Here is a 20,869-nt window from a genome sequence, read left to right on the forward strand (position 1 = left end):
CCTAGGGCAGTGTGCTCCAGAGCGCCTCCTGAGGTGGGCAAGGCAGGGGGTCTAGCAGCAAGACCCAAGACCCAGGCCCATTCACCTGCCTGCTGTCCCCTGACTGGCTGTGCCGTCAATCCTCTCAGAAGGGGTGGGAATCCCTGACTTGGGATGTTCTGTGGGCCGCCTCCTTCCACAAGCAAAATCTTGGCACCGTCTGTGTGAAGAGCCGGGAGTCAGGACCTGGCTGCGGATGAGTAGTCGTTCAGTTGACATGTCCACACCTTCATGTGCTGGGGTGAGGGATTTGGCAGTGGCTGAAAGAGAAATCCTGTTCTTGTGGAGCCTGCATTTGGGGAGAAAGATTCAGACAAGGAATAGAACAAGGGGGCGATAAAGTGTGTGGGCTATGGAGTGCCACAGAGGCCCGGCCGGGAGGGCTCGGAGTTGTTGGTCGGGGCGTTGTGAGCAGAGACGTTGGGCTGAGGAAGCATCAAGTCAAGTCTGGGGAGGGCGCTCCGACCTGGTCACAGAGACCCTGAGCAGAAGCCCCGTGGTGTGTTAAAGGGACAGTGGAGGCTGCTCCGTGGGCCGGAGCTGCCTGCCCCTCTGTGGAGCAAGCCATGACTTGGGTGCCTTGAGCAGCGGGCATCCACAGCTCAGTTTTGTACCGGGGACCTGATTGCCATGTGGAGAATAGACGGGCAAAGATGAAAGCAGGGAGCCAGATTGTGAGGGTGCGAGGTGGTGGGCTGGACTAGGTGTTTGGTGAAGATGAAACTTGCAGCAGCAGTACTCAACTGGCGTGATTTGCCCCCCGAGGACGTTTAGCAGTGTCTGAAGACATTTTAGTTGTCATAGCTGGGGAGGGTGCTGCTGCCGTCAGGTGGTAGAGACCAGGGCGCTGTTCAGCATTCTGCAGTGCACAGGACAGCTGTCCGCAGAGCGCCGCCTGGCCATGGTCAGCAGGACCGAGGCTCTCAGCTGCACAGCTGCAGTGTGCGTCCCATGAACTGCAGTGGGAAGGAAGCGGTGTCAGGTAGACAGCCCACACATGGGTCTGACCCTTGCGAAAGTTCGGGGCTAGTGGTGGGAGTTCCAGAGTGTACTCAGAGCTTAGATGGCATTTCAGGCATAAGGTCGCATAGACATAGAAGACAAGAATCAGAGGGCCTGCGATGGTCTTAGCAGGTTAGAGAGAGGAATTTAAGGAGGGACCCATGGGATAAACTGAGCATTTAGTGTGGACTGAAAAGTAGTTTCATATAAATGATCTCTGTGTAAGTAATGCCCTGTGCTTATAGTAAGTGCTTAGTAAACTGTATTGCTTTGAAATCAGGTTGTAATTTTGTAAGTTATTTTAAGTTTTATTACATTCAGAATCCTAGAAATTTTTCTAGTTTGTGAAACAGTCAGTGCGACATAGAAAATGTGTGCTGTCCTCTCGTTAATGAGCTCTCGCCCAACCTTTGTGATGAGAAACCCATCAATAATGGTGGTCAGCCGTGGGAAGCCACCATCCTGAGTCTTTCTTTCCCCGTTGTGCGATGTGTTCATATTTGCCTTGTCTTACGTCAGCGTGATGGGTCATGTCCCTGTGAAGATCGTTCTCCTGCCTATGGAATTACTGTGCACGTGCCCTTCATGGGATCCAGCTACTTAAATCTTGCCTTTTTTACTCCTCAAGGAGTAGCTTATTATAGGAAACCTGTTAAATGATCCCAGTTAGTGGAATTCAAATCTTTTTCTCAATAGCGCTTAAACTTTTGGTACTATAAATACGTAGTTCGGCTTGTATGTATTTTACTCCCTTAAAATGACATTGAGGCTTAATAGATTACACAGCTATAAATATTTTCGTCTTCCATTCTTTCCACATTTTTTGTTAACGTAAGCCTTTTAAAATATTTATTCAAGTAAAATCTAAGAAAATGTAGAAAAGAAGCAGTTTACCCACAGGATGGAGTCTGGGTAGTCCGTTTGATACTCAGTCAGCACCAGCTGGGTCGTGAGGCTATGCTTAATGCTGCTGCCACTGGCTGCTGTTACTCCAGAAGGTTCTACCCTCAGAGCCTATGATCTCTAGGTGGAGATGAAGCTGTATCCAGATAACCCATCATTTAAGGAAGAGCTCTGGAGTGACACCTAAGTTCGGGCTTTTTAACTGCCTTAGATTAAATTCTAGTGGGATTTTGTGGATCAGAGGGAACCCTTTTTCTAGAGCCTTTGATGATACGGTCAGACTGCCCTTCCAGAGAGCCGTACCTGTTTTGGCTCCCACCAGCCAGCTGAAGCTTCTCCTTTCCCTCTGTCCACGTCATACGAGATCGCAGGCTTGTTTGTGTCTGGCTGGTATGTGAAAACATGAAGACAGTATTTAAGTTTTCATTTCTTGTTTTCGTGAGACTGAGTGTCTTTCCTTATTGACGGTGTTCTTATTTTGTGATGTGCTTATTCTTCTCGCTTGCCCTTTCTAGTTTCAGACTGGGGATGCTGTTTCTTACAGGTCGGTAGGCCAGCCTTTGTGAATTAGGATGTCAGCCCTTTGCCAGATACATTGCAGATAAAATGTTTTTAAAAAACCAAAAACCCTTTTGAATATAACTATTTTGTAAGTATTTACAAAACAGTTACCTGACAAAATAAAAGGAGAGGTTCTCTTAATTCTCACTTTTGGCTGAGTTGATTACTGCATCTGTCTTGCTAGTTGTATCAGTGACTGAGTTAGTTTGTGAAGTGTCATGTGTCTCTTGACAGGCACGGCTGCTTTGGAAGAAGATGCTCAGATTTTGAAAGTCATCGAAGCTTACTGTACAAGCGCCAAAACACGGCAAACCCTCAATTCAAGTAAGTTTCACAGTAATTCCCTGGGAACTGGGGTGGTTTATTCTGTTTTGTTTCAAGAGACAATCTGAAGGAGACTGCACTCTTCCTAGTGAGGTGCACCAGTGGGGAGCAAGCAGGGTCGCTGTGTGAGCCTCGGGCCCTGGTCATCTGAGCTGGATCTGAGCTGTGGGCAAAGAAGCCATGTATGATTTTCTAGATAACGTTGTGCTAGGAGATATTTAAGTATCAGGTACAGCCAGAATTTATAAAACAACTTTTGCTTAAAGAGGATGTTTAGAAGACGGTGGAAGATTAATGCCTTTATTTCAGCTATTTAAACTATTGTTACAGTATTGAGATTTTTTTTTTTTAGCTGCTTATTGTCCAAAATATAAAGCTAGAGCAAGGCCTCTTTTAGCCTTTTTTTTTAGCGATGGCTTTTTTCCCCTTAATTTTCAGAAATTAACAACTAATTTATTTGGTAGATTTCTGAACCACAGAATTTACATGTGTCTTATGTGTAATGTCTATGAAAAAATTTTTATCTAGTGCGTGGACAACAAGATGGCTTTTTTTCCCTTTAACTCTTCCCCAACGGTGGAGAGTGAAACGCAGTGTGTTGGCAGCTGACGGAGCAGTGCGTGCTGTTTGTTCAAGGAAGGGGCTGCTGCCCTGCTGGCATCCACACTCCCAGAGGGCCGACAGGTTGTGGGCACGCAGTGCTGGGCCCTGGGTGCCACAGCTCGTCCTTTTGTCCTGCTGCTTCTTAGGTGGTTTTTTCCTTTTTTTAAAAAAAAACTAGATGATTTATATATTACTTCAGCATAAAAACTTGGTTTCTATTAGGCTGTAAGATTCGATTCTCTTTCCACGTTGACTTTGGGCAAATCGTTTATCTTACCTCTTCGTTTTCGTCACCTGCAATGTGGGTTTGAATTAGTGTCATGTCTTATTTTAACCTAACACTGAAAGAAAGGATAAAGTGGGAAAGGACTCTAATTGCTTTACTTTTGTCGAAGAGGACAGCTGTGACGACAGGGCTGGCAGGGTTAAATCCCAGGTAGAATCTGTGGATTATCTAGAAACATCTTTTTTTTTTTATTACCATTTCCAGTATTTATCAGCACTGTGCCATATCCCACCTGTGACATTAAGACTTTTTACCAAGGGTCAACACTGTCCTTCTTTTGTCCGTACTTTGGTAGAAACTCCTATTTATAGTAATACTCGACAGAATAGGGAAGAAATGAAAAGGCCTGGATAAACTGTCAAAATGTGGATAAGTATATGTATAATCAAGCAGTAACTTATAAATACACATTGTGATTAAAGGCATTACATTTTCATAATTTGATAGTGATTATATTTTAAGTAATAGACTATAAGATATGGCCATAGAGTTTTGGATTTTAAATTTGAGATTTTTTTTTTTTAAGTCATCTCAATTACTTAAAATTTTTTAACTCAATAGTCTCAGATAAACAGACCAGATTCATTTGGCCTTCCATGTTCCTGGGTTCTGCATCTGCAAATTGAACCAATCATAGATGAAAAATATTTGAAAAGAAACAATAAAAAATAATATAACAATAAAACAATACAATTAAAAGTCAATACAGAATACCAACTATTTACATACCACTTACATTGAATTAGGTATTATAAGTACTCCAGAGATGATTTAAAGTGTATGGGAGGATGTGTGTGCAGGTTATATCAAAGACTTGAGCATCTGAGGATTTTGGTGTCCGAGGGGAGCACTCTGAAGGACAGCTGTATGTGGGCTCTGTGTCTCGGCACAGGCCATGTCTCTTCATGATGAGCGGCAGTGCCCTGTGGTGTGCCTGTGGCTCTGCTGCTTCCAGCTGCCTGAGGATGGCCCGCAGCTCCTTTTCTCAGGTTGTCTACATTATGTATTTTCATTCCTCCTGTGCAAGAAAAGCTTCAGATGATACATTGATTTCTGTTTTTAATAGATATTATGGGCAAACAACTCTGGGGCCTCAGAGGGCTTATAAACATATATATCCTTAAACCTAACACTCTTCAAAAATCAGGAAGTAAGGAGAGAAATCGATTGTGCTGGAAAGGTGGCGTGCATAATCAAGACTTTTGGAAACAGGATCATAATGAAAGCAGCTCTTTTTATATTAAGTGCTTAGTAAAACAGTTTTTAGAAGGATAATATATATTTATCTAAAATTCAACTCTGTTCAGTCTACATTTAGATACCAAGAAGACTTTATAAACCAGATGTCTTTGGTCTTGATTTCTGTCTCAAGGAATTAATGACCTTCTCAGAGTCTTGTTGTGGTCTGGGAACAGAGGTCGTTTAGATCAGAAGCAGGAACAGGAACGCAGCCAGTGGCTGCTGTGGTGTGTCAAGCACCATCGCGCCCTGGCACAGAGGGCCCAGCTCCCCGGTGAGGGCTGCAGCCCTGTGCATGCCTCTCAGCCCACTGCCTGGCCAGGGTCATTGCTCGCAGTTGCCAGCCACCCTGGGGTTATATCTCTTCTACTGTTTTGTACCACTTCCTTCTGTTCTCCTTTTATTGATAACATTGTGGCATTAACAGTTCACGTCTGTTCCTGACGGCAAAGGTCTGCCTCAGGGTCAGTGACAATGCAAACAGACTCAGTTCCCCGCTGTCCCCATGCCTGGTGCTGAGAGCCCTGAGAGCAGGTAGTGGGTACTCGGAAGGCCGTGGGCCCTGGTTAGTACCTTTCTCCCCTCTGAAATTTTGACAGTGGTTATAGATTGATAAGGTAAGTTTAGACTCTCCCCACCCCCTGGATTTATAGTCTTGGCATAGTTGAAAAAATAAGTGAAAATTCCTTTGATGTTATTCTGCATTTCATATGTCTACTTATTGAATAGGAAGCCATTTTTAAGTAGCCACATAAATGGTGGCTTTTACAGATAATGTCCTGAGTGAGATAATTTATTAACAGAATGTGGAATAGAATTGGTTAATTGCCAACTGTTTATAGAATCATCTTTTCGACATGGGTGTAATTTATAAAAGATTTCTTAATGAGGGCTTTATAGCAGTATCTTAAAAAAAGAGCAATTTGGAAACAATATCATGTGTTAGGTTTATTTAAATAATAATTGGTCTGGTTTTAGTCTAAGGGTTGTGCTATAAGTTCATTATTAAAACCCAGCCATAAATAAGGAGAAATAAGCATTGTTGCATTTTTTAACAGTATTTTCTCTTTTCCTTCTCTTCCCATCACCTTTTGCTTTTGTTTCATGTTTTTGGTTGTGGCTCTTCTGTCTGTTCTCCTTCTCACCCCACCCTGCCTGTCACACCTGTCACGTCACCCCACCCCGTCTTAGCATGGCAAGGCACTGACCTGATGCATAATCACGTCTTGGCTGATGACGACCAATCAAGTCTAGACTCCTTGGGTCGTCGCAGTAGCCTTTCTCGTTTGGAGCCTTCAGACCTCTCGGAAGACTCTGACTATGACAGTATATGGACAGCCCATAGTTACAGAATGGGTTCTGCATCTCGTAAGAGCTGTTGCTCATATATCTCTCACCAGAACTAATGCACTTCTGAGCTTTTCTTAACAAATGCTTGTGGTATCGCAGCCTGCTTTTCTTAGATGTTTTCTTGCTGTTCCTTGTCTCTTTTATGTGATATTTTAACAACTTTTGAGAGTGTTCCTGGTATTTCCCGTTGTACTTTGTGGAGGCTTAACTGCCACTTCGAGTTTACATTAAGACCCTGACTGCTGAGGGTGGTGGTATGTTCAACGAGCCTGTACCTGAGGGTGCTTTTCTCAATGGATAGTTGTTTTATAGCTCCAAATGGTTTGGGTTTTTTTATTCTCAGTGTAGCAACTGTTTCATTTCTTTTTGGATACAGCTGTATGAACACTTTTATATTTTATACTGAAACCACACAGGTTTGTGATCTAAGTGCCACAATATGGAGGAGACCCTGGCTTTATACACAGGGACTTAAATTTTTCACGTATGATGAACATGTTGATGAAGTAGTTGTAGAGCGACAAGAAGATGTGCAGCAAAAGCACTGAGCCAGTTCTGAGCTCGTGTTCTGGTAATCATGCACAATGGTGTATGGCTCTGGGCCTTGGCAGGTGCACAGAAGGACGGGCGTCACATGTGTTCAGAGATGTCCTCACCTCACAGCTCTGTGCTCTTCCATGTCCTGCGTTGTGGCCGTGAAGTGGCAGAGCTTACTGTCATGACTCAGATTTTCACGCTCATCTTCACACCAAACTTTCCTGAACTGCAGTGATTGCTGTTATATGGCACTTAGCAAGCTTATACTACTCTCTACTAAAGTGTCTATACTAAAGATTTAAAGTCTAAAATCTGAAACATTCAGCCTCTGCAAGTATAGACTAGACTGCATTCAGAGAGGCTTTTGGTAGACTTAAAAAGTCGAGTGCTTTGGCTTCAGTCACAGCCTGGCTGGCCCCTGTCATCTGTACTTACGCTGTCTATAAGAGCCATGAGCACGTTCTTGTTTTCAGCAAACCAGCTGCAGTGAAACTCCATTTACAGCAACCCGTAGTATAAAATCCTAATGCTTTATTGTAATGGGATATCGGATCTCGAAGTCCACTGAAGACTTACTAGTTGCCATGTAATTCACTTATAAGAAAATCTCCCCCACTTTCCTGGGATTTGTTGTAAGGAGTTTTCACTGGCCTCAGTCAGACTAATTTCTGCTTCAAAAAGAACTGAATGTGATGTGTTGCATTCAGTTGTAGCATCAAATCCACATCTAGTCATCGCTTAAGAGGCCAAACTGTCTTCTCTCCCATGCATACACTCTATTCAATGTTAAAATGGAAGGTTATGGTTGTGTTTTAAGTATTCACTGAAACAGGATGCCACAGTGCATCAGGAATAACGTTTCTTCCTTCCTTTAGGGTGGCTGTAATTCCAGGTTGCCGCTATTTCTTTTCCGACCACCCCCTCCATCGCCAAACCCATGTATTCAATGTTCTGATATTTGCACAGAGTGACCTCTGATGCAATATCAGTCATGTCCTGGAAGCTGGGTCCTGCTGCTCACAAGCCCAGAGGTGCTGGTGAGGTCCTGGCAGTAGCACATTGTGTGGAAAGTCAGGCAGCTTCTTTCTGCATGGAATGGGGTGATGGCACAGAAGTCATTAGGGCCACTGTTCATTCCCAGGTAGCATCTGAACTGCTCATCCCAGCTGTAGATTTCATATTTTTACATCAATTAGTGTAAATAAGAAAGTCGAGGAGCAATCTTTAAATTTAGTCAAAGCCCAGTATTAATCTTCAGTAGAGATGGGCTTTATATATGTCCAGCCAAATAGCAAATTGAATTTTGGAGAAATATGATAACTATGAAATTTATATACTTACTCAATATCATACAATGGGTTTAGAAGCAATTTTGGTTTATATTACATAGAAAATCCTCTTTCTTAATATTAATAGTAGAATGTCTTTTTGTTTGCTTGGAGACTAATAATTAGTGCATTGGTTTAGATGCCTTTGCCATGCCTTAGTAAAACTTGGGTTGCCTGTCATGTGCTGTGTATACCACACATTGGAATACAGTTGCTGCACTTTTTTTTTTTTTAATGCCAAGTATCATTGGGTTATCTTAATGAGACATTTTCACTGATATTCTATACACCAAAGTTTTGACAATTTACCATCATTGCTTTTTGTACCAGTTACAACATTTTGAGGATGCTTTTTTGTTGATGCTAAGATCACTGCAGAATAATAACCTTTTTCTTTGTTTGCATTTGTTTTGAATGTCTAACACCATTAGTTTTTGTGATCTGGTTAAGAAGTATTTGTGCCACAGGCCCAAAAGACAGTTCTCATGTGGCAGTGGTGATATGGCATTCAAAGGGCCAATGTTTCTATTTTTGTGGAACTTTAGTCATGCTGATAATAGTATCTTCTGTTTATGCAGTTCTGTAATATCTGTGTGTACAGTTAGTATTATGATGAAAGGATGAAGAATCTGAACTCGAAGGTAGGTTTAAGCCATCATCGGGCCCTTTTGCAAGTGGCCTAAATGGTGTTCCCATTGAACTAACACTTGCCACAAGTATATAATAAGCTATATTAATTATGTGTTTTGCATAAAATTGTCAAAACACAGTAATGTGTACATAGTGGTATAAGATCTTGAAAAAATCTATATATTGTGCTCTTTACTGTGAATGGGAAAAGCCATTTTTAGTAGGTGATTACCATTTGAAAAACATTGGATGTACATCTGAATGTTGCATTGTATTGTACAGTATGCATATTATTGTTTGTGGTTGCATATGGCAATGAAGTGTTTGTTTTATAAAAAAAAAATCTGTTATGTACAGTTGAAATAAATTTTGCATTTGCTAGCCCGTGGCTTTTAATATTTGTTACATGGGGGAGGGGGAGTAGCATAGTTTGCAGTTGAATGTGATTTGGCTGTTCTTGCTGAACAAAGGCAGCAGGCCAGTCAGTAGAACACTTTCTGTCTGCCCTGAGAGAAAAGCTTGCACTTTCTTAGGTTAAATATGTTCAGGACAATACAAGTTCACTCCTTATACATTTTTATTTCATTTGTTTCCCCCTTCCATTTTTTTTTCGAAACAAGTTTTCAGTCACTGAAAAGTTTGTCTCCAGAAAGAAACATTACTGTTTTTTGTGCATAAATGGGAAAAAGCGCAACTTCAGAAGTTTTTTATTTAGCCTAAAGTCAGTTTTTCATTTTTGTCTTATAAAGTTGTATCAGGCTGACTCAGAAGAGAGAAATGAAGCAGAATAAAAGAAAAAGAAGGTCTGGGACAGGTGCAGGGCTTGGACAAGGTGCAGACAATAAATGCCGTTCTTTTTTCCCTGAGAAAAATAAATTAGCCATAACAAGATGGCCTAGATGACTTTTGAGAGCTTTTATTAATTTTTTAAAGTATAGTATTTTGCTCCATTACGAAAGTTGTTTCAGTTGATTATAATTAGATTCAGATGTTAGAAAGATAATGAATTTAAGAAACTGAATTTTGCCACAACTGTGCTAGACCACTGGCTGGACAGGCAGGTATTCTTTCTGACAAGCTTAAACTGATTTTAGGCTTTTCGTGCAGGCAGACTTAAACATTCGTGCACACACACTGCACAGCACCCTGGATCTGACAGTCGGGCTGCGTTACTCCTGGAACATTTAGTTGTGTGTGTCAGATAAGGCCCCCGCATGGTGTAACAGCTGAGAAGGGCGCTGGGACTGAGCCCCTGGGGCTGTCCCTGCTTTGTTACTGCCTGGGCAAGTCATCTTGTCTATAAAATGGAAATACCGGATTAGATCTGTGTTTCTTAAACTAAGGTCCACAGTTCTGTAGGGATTTGTGAATGTTGAGGGGAGGGGAGGTAGAGTTCCCAGATATATCTAGAATTTTAACTTCTGTGCTCGTATTAATACAAGCGTGTCCCCAGGCTTCTGGAACACACCTTTGAGTGAGTGTTGCCGTGGGGCCCCAGTGCCTGCTGGTGTCCCCGGCTGCGTAGCACAGAGTGACCCTGACAGCATAGTGTGGAACTGTCATTGCAAGTGCTTCTCAGCAGGCCTTGGTGGGTAGACACCAAGCATCTGCAGACACGTTCTTGGAGTCCTCAAGTTTGAGAAGTACTGAATTTGGTTGGTGTTAAGTATAAATTATTATTTCATTATATTGATGTTTTTCTTATTCTCACCTCCATACAGAAATAATTAACAGCCAACCAGGAATTTTGTGTATGTGTTTATAGAAACAGACAAATGATAGGTTAGTCTAGCACTTCTCAAACTGTTATCCAGAAAACCATTTTTAGGATTTTAATGTTAACATTGATTTACACAAAAAATTCACCACTCAAAGCGAGTTTCAGAAATGCAGAATTAAAGAATTTTTATGGCAAACTTCATCAAAACCCGTATCGTGCCAAAGGTGCACTGAATCTTCAAGAAGTGGCTGTAGCATGTAGCATTTCCCAAAATAGTGTATTGCAGAACCCCTCTCATCTCCAGAAACACAAAAGTTTAGGAAACACAGATCTTGACTGTACTAGAACCATCATGAATGTGTTCATCTGTGTCTGAGCCTCTGTTAATGGGATTTTAAATAAAGTGATAGAACATTCTCTGGTAGTTCTGTTGTTAAATTGTTTTTCTAACCTAGGTAATTTGGGAAAAATGTGTAATGATGCCTCTAAAAATACTTTAATAATTTCTGAGATAACATATTAAAACTGTCTACTTTTAAAACGTTGTTCTTAAAGAAATAGCCAACTTATTTATAAACCTGGCTGGAAAATATTCCATTGGTTTTTTTTTTTTTTTTTTTTCGAAAGGCTGTAGTACTTTTCAGTCATTTTAGAAAAATATGTTATATTGACATTAGGCAGATTATTAGCACTACACGGATTTCTAGGCAGACTAATAATCTTCATTTATAAGCCTCCTAACTCACCATCAGAGATCCATAAATGGCGTTTTTCACGTTAGTGCATTTTAGGAATCAAGCAGTTAGTACATCCTGTCTATAATATAACATCCTCAAACTTACATTTTTATAATACATCATTATGTCTTTCTCATGTGCTTTATGTGTATTTGCAAAAATAAGGCCAGTGTCATGCATATGCAATCATTGTACCAGTTCTTACAGGTTTTAGCTCCTCAAATTAATTATGTTACATAATGGAATGGCTTTTATCTTTACGAATTCATCTGTTAAAAGATATTTATAAAATATAATATTCAAATTAATCCTCAGAACACCTCTGGAGAAGTGGTTAGTTTTGTTGTTTTATTTTGTAAGTAATGAAGTTGAGACTCAGTGGCTTAAGTGATGAAGCATCACCGCAGAGTGTCCTCACAGCACCTCTGCATAGAAGTGTCAACATCCTCTGTAATTCCATTTTATATGTCATTTGAAAACCTCAGTGCTGGAAACACATAATGTAAACAGATTGTTTAAGAAGGTAGAAGAAGTGGCAGAAATAATTTAAAAGAAATACGTAATTTAATTTGCCTGAAGTGCAGTTACATAAGAACTTTTTTTTTCAACTTATCTTATTAGCTAATCCATTTGAAGAAATGTGTTGCAAATTGAATGTGAGATACATAAATAATACCTTTCTTTGATTTGACTCAACCACAGGCATCAACTATCTAGGCTCACAGCAGGTCAACAAGGTAATTAATAACAGTGGGAAAACTTAGGAGTCGACTAACGCAAGCGATGTTACTGGCTTACTTCTCTTCCCAAGGAAGATTAAGTGAAGCCATTTGTTTTCTACACATGTTGTATAAGTATCTGAATCTTTATGGAATCCTTTTGTATTTTCTGGGCAAATAGCACATAAATTTTTTTCTTCTAAAACCATGGGCACCTTTCACTTTTGCAGCAGAAGCACAAGAAAATTCTTCACCTGGGAAGTACCCCTTTTGTCTCTGTATATCTATCTCACATGTCAGTTTCCTTCCCACACAGTATTTTCCTGTGTGGCCCACACATCTCAGCAGCACTGCCCAGTAACCAGGGGAGGCTAGAAGAAGGCAGCTCCACAGCCCAGAGGGTTCTCTCCTGTGACCTCTCGGAGGTGCAGGTGCCCAGAACGTGTGAGGCTCCTCTCATCCAGAAGGGGCATTTCAGCCCTGATCTCTTGGAACTTGTCCGAGATTTCTGGGTAGACTGATATTGTCAGACTAGTGTTTTCAAAAATGTGTTTCTTTCTGAAACAATATCTTGTGGTCCTGTCTGAATGTTCTGTCTGAAAAATTGCTCCTGAGTTGTAGGTCACTGTGCGTGAGAGTGGGTGGAATGCTGCCTTGTGTGGGTGCATGCATGAAGGTCCCCCCCTCCACACACACACACAGTGATAGGTTTGCTGCCAGGGATTTGTAGCACAGTGTGAGTATGTCATGAGAGGGGCGTCTTTGAATTAGTATTTGACAAACCCATTTATAAACATATGCGGATATGCCAGCCCATTATAGCTTATTACAAAGTTCCAGGTACTACATTTGATCATAAGACTGAAATTATTCTCAATACCCATAAAGGCTCTTCCCTTTATTGGTGTAAAATGTGTCTCTTTTGGAGCTTGTGCTTTGTGACATAGCCTTGTACTTGATTGCTCACCCGGAGCTCCGTCTTACCTTCTTACATCCGAGATGACAAAGGAGCTTGGCATCTGAATCTTGCTCAGTTCCTGGCCTTCTCATTTTGCAGTCTGAGATGGGGCGGAGCAGGTTTTGCAGATTCACAAAGGGCAACACGTGGCCAGTGGGCTCCAGGCGTGCCGCCCTGGAAATGATTTGAGATACTCTGTGCATGTCAAGAACATTTTATGAGCCCTCTTGTCATCAAGCGTTGACAGTTGTTAATCTTGTTCTGTTCAGAGGAGTATAAGCGTACAGTAAAATACCGGTAAAGCTGTTCTTTAAAATCCTGTCTTTTAAAAACATTTGTATAATGCAAACTTTCCCATGATAATGAGGGTGCACAGCACATGCTGTTCTTCTAAATCTGACAAATTTTTAGGAAGACAAACAAAAGGCCAGTGGGAAAAAACAAGACCAAGCAAGTTGAACCACCACTTCCATAATTAATGAATGTACCTCAACCATTAAAATACACTTTTTTCATTGAGAAATGCTTATCACAATACCACTGCAGGTGTTTGTGTGCTGTGGTAGATAATATCTTTCCTTCAGGTTGCATCTGATATTTTTCAAAATTATAAATGGTATATGTTATACCGTATTATCTTTAAGAAAATATTTTCTTTTTTTTTTTTTTTTTTTTGAGACAGAGTCTTACTCTGTTGCCCGGGCTAGAGTGCCGTGGCATCAGCCTAGCTCACAGCAACCTCAAACTCCTGGGCTCAAGCGATCCTTCTGCCTCAGCCTCCCGAGTAGCTGGGACTACAGGCATGCGCCACCATGCCGGCTAATTTTTTCTATATATTTTTAGTTGTCCAGCTAATTTCTTTCTACTTTTAGTAGGGACAGGGTCTGGCTCTTGCTCAGGATGGTCTCGAACTCCTGACCTTAAGCGATCCTCCCACCTCGGCCTCCCAGAGTGCTAGGATTACAAGTGTGAGCCACCATGCCCAGCCAAAATATTCTTTTCTTTAAGAATATGATTCGATTCTCTTTCCTCACCTTTTAAAATGAGTATTTGGATTTCCTAATTAATTACTAAAGTATATCTTACAGCAGCCAAAGTCCCATATAGGCTTTTGTTCAGGTGTTAGTTAAGTGGCACAAACGTTCCTCGGACATTGTGAACGATTTACTTTCATTTAGAAAAGTATTTATATTCCGGGGAATATAGAATAAAGTTTTCATAAAAGAACCGAGTAATACATTTCACTGTTTCTAAATCATATGCTATATCTTTATTTTTAAATGTTGCCATAGAGTTAAGTGTTTTAATTGCCAGCTCTTCAATTAATAAACACTCAGTGTGTTTGTTCTGCTTGGTCTCTCTCATATGTCTTTCTGACATCCTTGAATAATACAATGGCTCAAAATTTGGATGAATATCCAAGGAACATGGTCAGAACCTTTAAGTTACCACCTGTTGAATATTTCGGGTTTTAAAAGATTCATAATCCAGATTCAGAAACTGAAGTTTGTTAATTTGCAAAAGGCTGGTGTTTCCTCTGAGGCTTTGGGCATGGGAAGGGCTGGGCTCAGTAGAGCAAACTGGTCAAAGATGCCCTACTCTAGCTTGTCTTGATGAAAAATTTTTATTACATAGTCACTGAAATTTAGTATTTAAGTAGTGCTGTATAGTCAAGTTCTATTTCTTTGTTCTGCTGTGATATTCACCTGAGGTTATTTTTCTGTTTTTTGTTTTGTTTTGTTTTTTAATAATCTTAGGTTCACGCAAAGAATCTGCTCCACAAGTTTTGCTTCCAGAAGAAGAGAAGATTATAGTTGAAGAAACTAAAAGTAACGGCCAGACTGTGATAGAAGAAAAGTAAGATGTCTTCCCATGTTTTAAAGCAGGCCTCTGACCCCGCAGTGGGTAGTGGAGTCAGGACAATTCTCTGAGGGGCTGGGCTGTGGCTTCAGAAACTGCACTTTAAAGTTTCTTCATAGGTTAAAGGTAACTTTGACTAAGTTAACACAGAAGTTGGTTGTTTTAAAGTTGTGGATTTAGCTGTGGCAGTGAATAGGGCCAAGCAGCCCTGGTCCCTTCTCTTAGCCTCGTGGCGTCTCTGGTAAGTTTCCGTATGTCCTCTTGATGTTCGTGCTGTTTATGTGTTTATTCTGTTTCCTATTTCAGGAGTCTGGTTGATACTGTATATGCATTAAAGGATGAAGTCCAAGAATTAAGACAGGTGAGTCATAATTCGTTTTTTAATGTTTTGTTTATGGCAGAAAAAGAGAAAATATTATATTGAAAATAAAACTGATTGTCCATAAGCAAAAAAACAATAAAAGGATACCATGTCTTTCTGAATTCCAGCACATAAAATGATTGGTCTTCTGTAAGTGTGATAGACCAGGAAATGAATTTTTAAAGTGACTTGTTTAAACTCTTTCTTTTAACTGTGTTGTTTTCGATGTCATAAACCATCTCAAAATCTGTTGGAATAATACTTTAAATTAGCTAAAATTCTGTCTAGTTAAAAGTCCTATTAGAGGCCTCTTGTGATTAGTCTCCGCCAGTGCACTGTCCTTGTGCTCAGAAGTCAGTCGGCGGGTCAGTTACACTTGGCTAGCTAACCAGGTGTGTTTGTGTATAATTTGTGTGTGCAAATGGATTTGGTCTCCTGCCCAGCAAGGCCAGGGAAGGTTGGGGGGGTGTAGGCTGAGGAGCAGCCTGGGAACAATGTGGCCTGGGATGTGGAGGGGCTGGATAGAGAGCCAGTGGCCACGGTGCGGGTCTGGACACGCTCTCAGCCTTTCTGAGCAGTGTCCACAGTGGCTTCCAAGTACTTCTCTTCCTTATTTGATGGCTTCCCTGTTCACGCTTCGCCCCTAGCAGCAGGACACGTGTGTGCACGTGTGTACCTTTTACATCCCGAGAAATGCCTGTGTTATCATGCACAGAAGCAGGTTCTTACTCATTCACTCCTTTGTTCATTCAGTGGCTGTTGCTACCATTGCTCTATATAACTCTCTAAGGTAATTACAAGTCTGAAAAGAAGCGGTTGGATAGAAGCTGTCCCATTTGCTCTTTTCAGCCATTTTCTTATGGTATATTATAGAGAGATTCTTTCATTTATGAATTGAAATAAATATGGTCCATTAGGACTGTTTTTCCATCTGCAGTTTGTCTGGCTCCCAGGAACTGTGCAGTAAAGAGCACCTCAGTGTCTGTCAGATGGCTAAGCTTTGCCGGCCCCCGACCTCCCAGCCCACAGGCAGACGCACGTGGGATCTGAGTAATCAAGGTCCCGTGCAGGATGTGCATCTGGGAAAGGAAAGCCTACCAGTGCCAGCAGTAGTGATCGTACTGTGGCCTGCTTGATTTACAGGATAACAAAAAGATGAAGAAATCTTTAGAGGAAGAACAGAGGGCCCGCAAAGACCTGGAAAAGCTGGTGAGGAAAGTTCTAAAGAACATGAATGATCCTGTTTGGGATGAGACGAATCTGTAAGGACGTCCTTCATTCTTTCTGTCAAAGACCAGCTCCAAGATCAAGCCGGGAACTCCTGACCCAAGCCAGGTGCCATTCAGGACTGCAGGGCAGGACTGGACACAAAGTCATCTGCTCTCTGTGCATAGGAAAGCTGGGGCCCGACACGAAAATCGAATGGTCAGCCCATTACTAAAGAATCCAGACAGGAGATGCATATGCTGAGGACCTGAGCTGCGTTAATCTCACTTCTGCTACCATCTCAGTTACCTCATTTTGCAATAAGTTCAGTGACTGACTAAAAGTCCTGGTTTTCCAGACTTTCAATTGGATATATAAATACTATATATACATGTTTCTTGTAAATATTCCATTTTGGATGCATACCCAAGGTCGTTGTGTCTGGGCTAATCCCCATGCTGGAATTCCCTTTCCACTAACCCTTGCAGCCATGTGAATTAGAAACCCTGTCCACGTGCCCGTCGAAAGCAGAGGTGTGGGGAAGTGTCAGGTAGATGCCTGGTTGGTTCTGCACCACTATGCTCTCTATAGTGCTATAAAAATACTTCCCACTCCAGTATGTCTAAATAATTTAACCTTATTTATATCTGCAAAGATGCTTCCATCCCATTCGAAAGTCTTCTCATAAAGCAGTATTACAGTCTTAGACCCACCAGCCTCCAAGGGCAGCACGCTGGCTGGCCGAGACCCAGCCCTGAAATCGGGGGAATCACCTGCACTGCCTGGTGTCCACCCAAAAGATGCTTGCTCTCATCTGCCGTGTCTAAGTACCGTCACTGTCAGAGTGTGCTCACTGCACTTTGGGAGATCACCCAGACTTTTCTATATAGGCTAGTTTAATAATGTGACAAAATGCACTGTTTTTTCCTCCTCCCCCACCCCCCGCAAAGAGAGATCTTACCTAGAACCTGTAAATAAAATGTATTATTTATTATATCTCACTGCAGCTGATGACAGCAGACGGAGGTGATGCTGTGACTCTGATACTGGTGGGTAGGGTTCCGCCATCAGGCGCTGTCAACCCCGAGGTCTGCTTTACCATCGGGTGCAGCCAGCATGGCTCAGTGCTCACTAAAAATAAACTTTCCCTCTTTCAGCAAGAATAAAGCAATATACATCTTGAGTTCGACTAAGTAATGAAAACTTAAACATGGGAACATTCCCCCACTGTGTCCAAATGCAGAAGAAACGAGGAAGGAAGCCTTTCTGCGCCCCGGCTTTGCTGGTCTCTTTGGGCCCTGCCGGCTCTGGAGAGTCCGAGCAGCCCTGGACAGGAAGCCCGGCCCATGGGGCCAGGTTTTTGTTCTTCCGAAATAAATAATGGTGACCACAGGCACTTTCCTTTGTTTCCCTTTCTCTGAAGAGGATGATTTTAAAGTGAGATAAAATTTTCATAGAACAAGTGTTATATATGTTAAAACCAAAATGGCAGCACCATGCATTGCAGAAGTCTCAGAACAACTCGTTTGGCATCAGATGTGACTTTTTCATTCTCCATGTGTTGGTCACATTGCCCTTTAACTGCACCCAAACCTTTGTATTCTGATGCCCTTCAGCTGGGCGGCTTTGAAGATGGTTTGTTTTCTGGCTGTTTATGGTTCTTCTTCCATCCCTTGCTAATCCCAGTCTCTGTGCCCAAGCAAGCCTTGCCAGTTTCCTGCCCACACCTGGGTGCAGGGTCTGTCTGGGCCCATGCTTCAGAACCTGGCCGCCTTACTGGGACCTTTAATGAGAATTGCCAATTTCCTATACTTAGCGTTTTATTCTCTAGTGCTGGGACAAGAAAAGATCGAGTCTTTTTCTTTTTTGCCTTTGGTAAGCTCTTTTTTTACAAGTCATTTTTTTGGTGATGCGTAAGACGTTGCAGTGGAAAACAGTTAAACTTGAGTGTATCGAAGTTTGCTGTCGTAAGCAGATTTTAACTCAGGAACAACTCTCCTCCGATCTCTCCACCGCTTGTGACAGGCGATGTTGCTGTGCCGCTCTGCCGAGAGTGAACTCCAGCCCGTTCCCCGGCACCACTACCGTTGCTGTCTGCATCCCCGGGACGGATCTCTTACAGACCTGCCTTAATGATTAGATTGGAGTATTTCATAAGAACACTTGTGTTTTTAATGTCTCTTCCCCCAGAAGGGGGTGGTCGTTGAGATCCTTGTGTTAATGCCTTGCCTTTTTTTTTTTTTCCTGTGGATCCAATATCTTCCTAGGCTTTTTAGGGAGCAGAAAAAATGCATCTGAGAGCAATTCTTTTTACAAACCTGCCCTGTTGTATATAACTGTGTACATTTCACCGTGTAACCTCCCAAGAGGGTGGGAATTTGATACAGAGGTTAAAGGGGACACTATTTACCCAAGGGTTACTCCTTTGCTCTCACCTTTTATGGATGAGGAGACGAAGCCATTTCTTATCCTATAGATGTGAAGCACTTTCGGTTTTAAACGCTGTTGAGATGTAGCATCTGAAGCCCATTTCACTGAACTCGGTGACGTCTGTGCTTGTCCACATGCACTGGGCCTCTGGGGCCTGCGATAGCTGCCCTGGTTTGTGTGGACTTCTTAATGCCGGCCATTCTTCACCCTCCTGGACAGCCAGGGCGCCACTGACAGCCTGGAGAAACTCCTGCTTTAAATGTCACAGGCGGTCCTGTGTAGACTCGTGTGGACTGCTACGATGTTGATGCTACATTGTTGTAATTATTAAACTGATTATTTTTCTTATGCCACAAAATATGTCACTTTATCTTCTTTGATGTGTTTTCTGTACGTGTGTTAGTGTTACAGTTTCTTTTGGCTTTTTTAGATTTTCAAGTTCTGGTGTGAATTTCTGATACTGGAAATTATGTTTGCCTTTAAAATCTTGAGTTTGAGAATATTTGAAGACAAATGGATTAGAAAAGAAAACTGAAAGGTTTAGGGAAAGAAGGGGAAGCAACAGTGCATACCGTCACTCTCCCCTTCCTGCTTCCGCTGTCTTCACGACTTCCGTGTTGGAGGGTGTCAGTGAGCCATTTCGTGGGGCTGAATAAATGAAAGCATTTGTGAAGACATCTGTGGGGGTCCCTTTTAGGAATTGTCATAAGACAAAAGAAAATTTTTGTGTGCTTGTCTGTTAAAGTCTTACCCTTTATTTCCTCAAGGTGGGGGCAGGTGGTCCTTGTTGAATGTTTACTGGTTGAGGCACCGCTCCATCCAGTACAGACTGTTGGAAAATGGTATTCAGGTGAAAGAAAACGAGCTCTGCTAGTTAGAATTACAAAGCTGCGAGTTGTATAGAAAATTCCCTTGGTGTGTCACCTTCTTAGAACTTTTACCTTCAGACCTAAGGGAATAAAGCTAATAGCATAGTCACCTTAGAAACTTTGATTTAAAAGAAAACTTTTGGTTAGATAACCTGGTAACTACTATTTTAAATTCTACCAGACTTCAGGGAGACAAATGATGGTGTGTACCTTACTACCAAGTCTTTCTGGATGTTGTGATTTGTGCCCGTAGAGTGTTTTAGATTTTCCAGAGCTCTCATAAGTTACTCCTTGGCTATTCAAAAAGTAAACCCGTGAGGCAGCAAGGACAGGCAGTGCTAAGCTGAGAGATGCAGGCAGCATGATCCGCCCTGTGGGGCTGGGTGTTGGGTGTCCCCGAGTCATAGCTGGACGTGAGCTCAGGTTGAGTTGGGCAAGCCATACTTTAGGTTAGGACGAGGGAGCTCGTGACTCTGAGCCTGGTGTCCTCATCTGGATGTGGCACTGGTGAGGATCCTCTGCAAGGGTGGCAGTGAGGACCGGGTGAGGAAGCCCCTGCTCCATGGTACATATGCCTGGCTCGGGTGGTAGCCTTAGGCTGCATCGTGTTTCAGCCATTTAGGGCACTACAGGGCGGCTGTGCAGGATGCCCAGCCAACTAGAAGTTCTTTGAAGAACCCAAGTGAAGCCAGTATCTAAAATTTCAAGGATTTTAGTTTTTTCAGGCTAAAATGAGTAGGCATTGAAAATATAATTTCTGTTAATTTGCATTGTAACTAGAATGTTGGTACATTAGACACCTAATTTGAATTGTTTGTTTTACTAGAGGGGTATGCATTTATATTTTTTTTGCTAGTTTTTAATTATAAAAATAATACCTCTTATGGTGAAAATATAAACAGTATGCAAGAATATAAAGTAAAAAGTATATATTCCCTCTCCCAATGCCCTCTCCTTATTCCACAGAAGTAACCAATGTTATTTGTTTTGTATATTTTTGTTCATTCTTCTGAGCAAGTGCTAGTATGTGGTGGTTTGTAACTTTTCACCCCAGTGAGATGGAGATGTCATTGAATAGATTCTTCCGTAACTTACCTTTTTTTTTTTTTTTTATTTCAGCATATTATGGGGGTACAGATGTTTAGGTTACGTATGTTGCCCTTCCCCCCCACCAAGTCCGAGTTTCAAATAGGTCCATCCTTCGGGT

General features: G+C 41.8%; 1 protein-coding gene across 4 annotated transcripts in view; it reads left to right on the forward strand.

The window, feature by feature from the left end:
• The window catches only part of ARHGEF7 (Rho guanine nucleotide exchange factor (GEF) 7), a 167,555-nt gene extending 148,431 nt beyond the window's left edge, over positions 1–19,124 (forward strand). For 3 of the 4 annotated variants that reach the window (XM_012637954.1, XM_012637955.1, XM_012637953.1), the window contains exons 17-20: positions 2,740–2,829; positions 14,694–14,793; positions 15,103–15,157; positions 16,301–19,124. In XM_012637954.1, coding sequence (XP_012493408.1) covers positions 2,740–2,829; positions 14,694–14,793; positions 15,103–15,157; positions 16,301–16,423 — 368 coding nt within the window. In that variant the 3' untranslated portion in view covers positions 16,424–19,124. Of the gene's footprint in view, positions 1–2,739; positions 2,830–6,148; positions 7,444–14,693; positions 14,794–15,102; positions 15,158–16,300 lie in introns of those variants that run through there. The other variant, XM_012637952.1, reaches the window with a different exon arrangement.
• Positions 19,125–20,869: the final 1,745 nt, after the last annotated feature.

This window comes from Propithecus coquereli, unplaced genomic scaffold, assembly GCF_000956105.1.
Source record: "Propithecus coquereli isolate 6110/MARCELLA unplaced genomic scaffold, Pcoq_1.0 Scaffold125, whole genome shotgun sequence".
Lineage (NCBI taxonomy): Eukaryota > Metazoa > Chordata > Mammalia > Primates > Indriidae > Propithecus > Propithecus coquereli.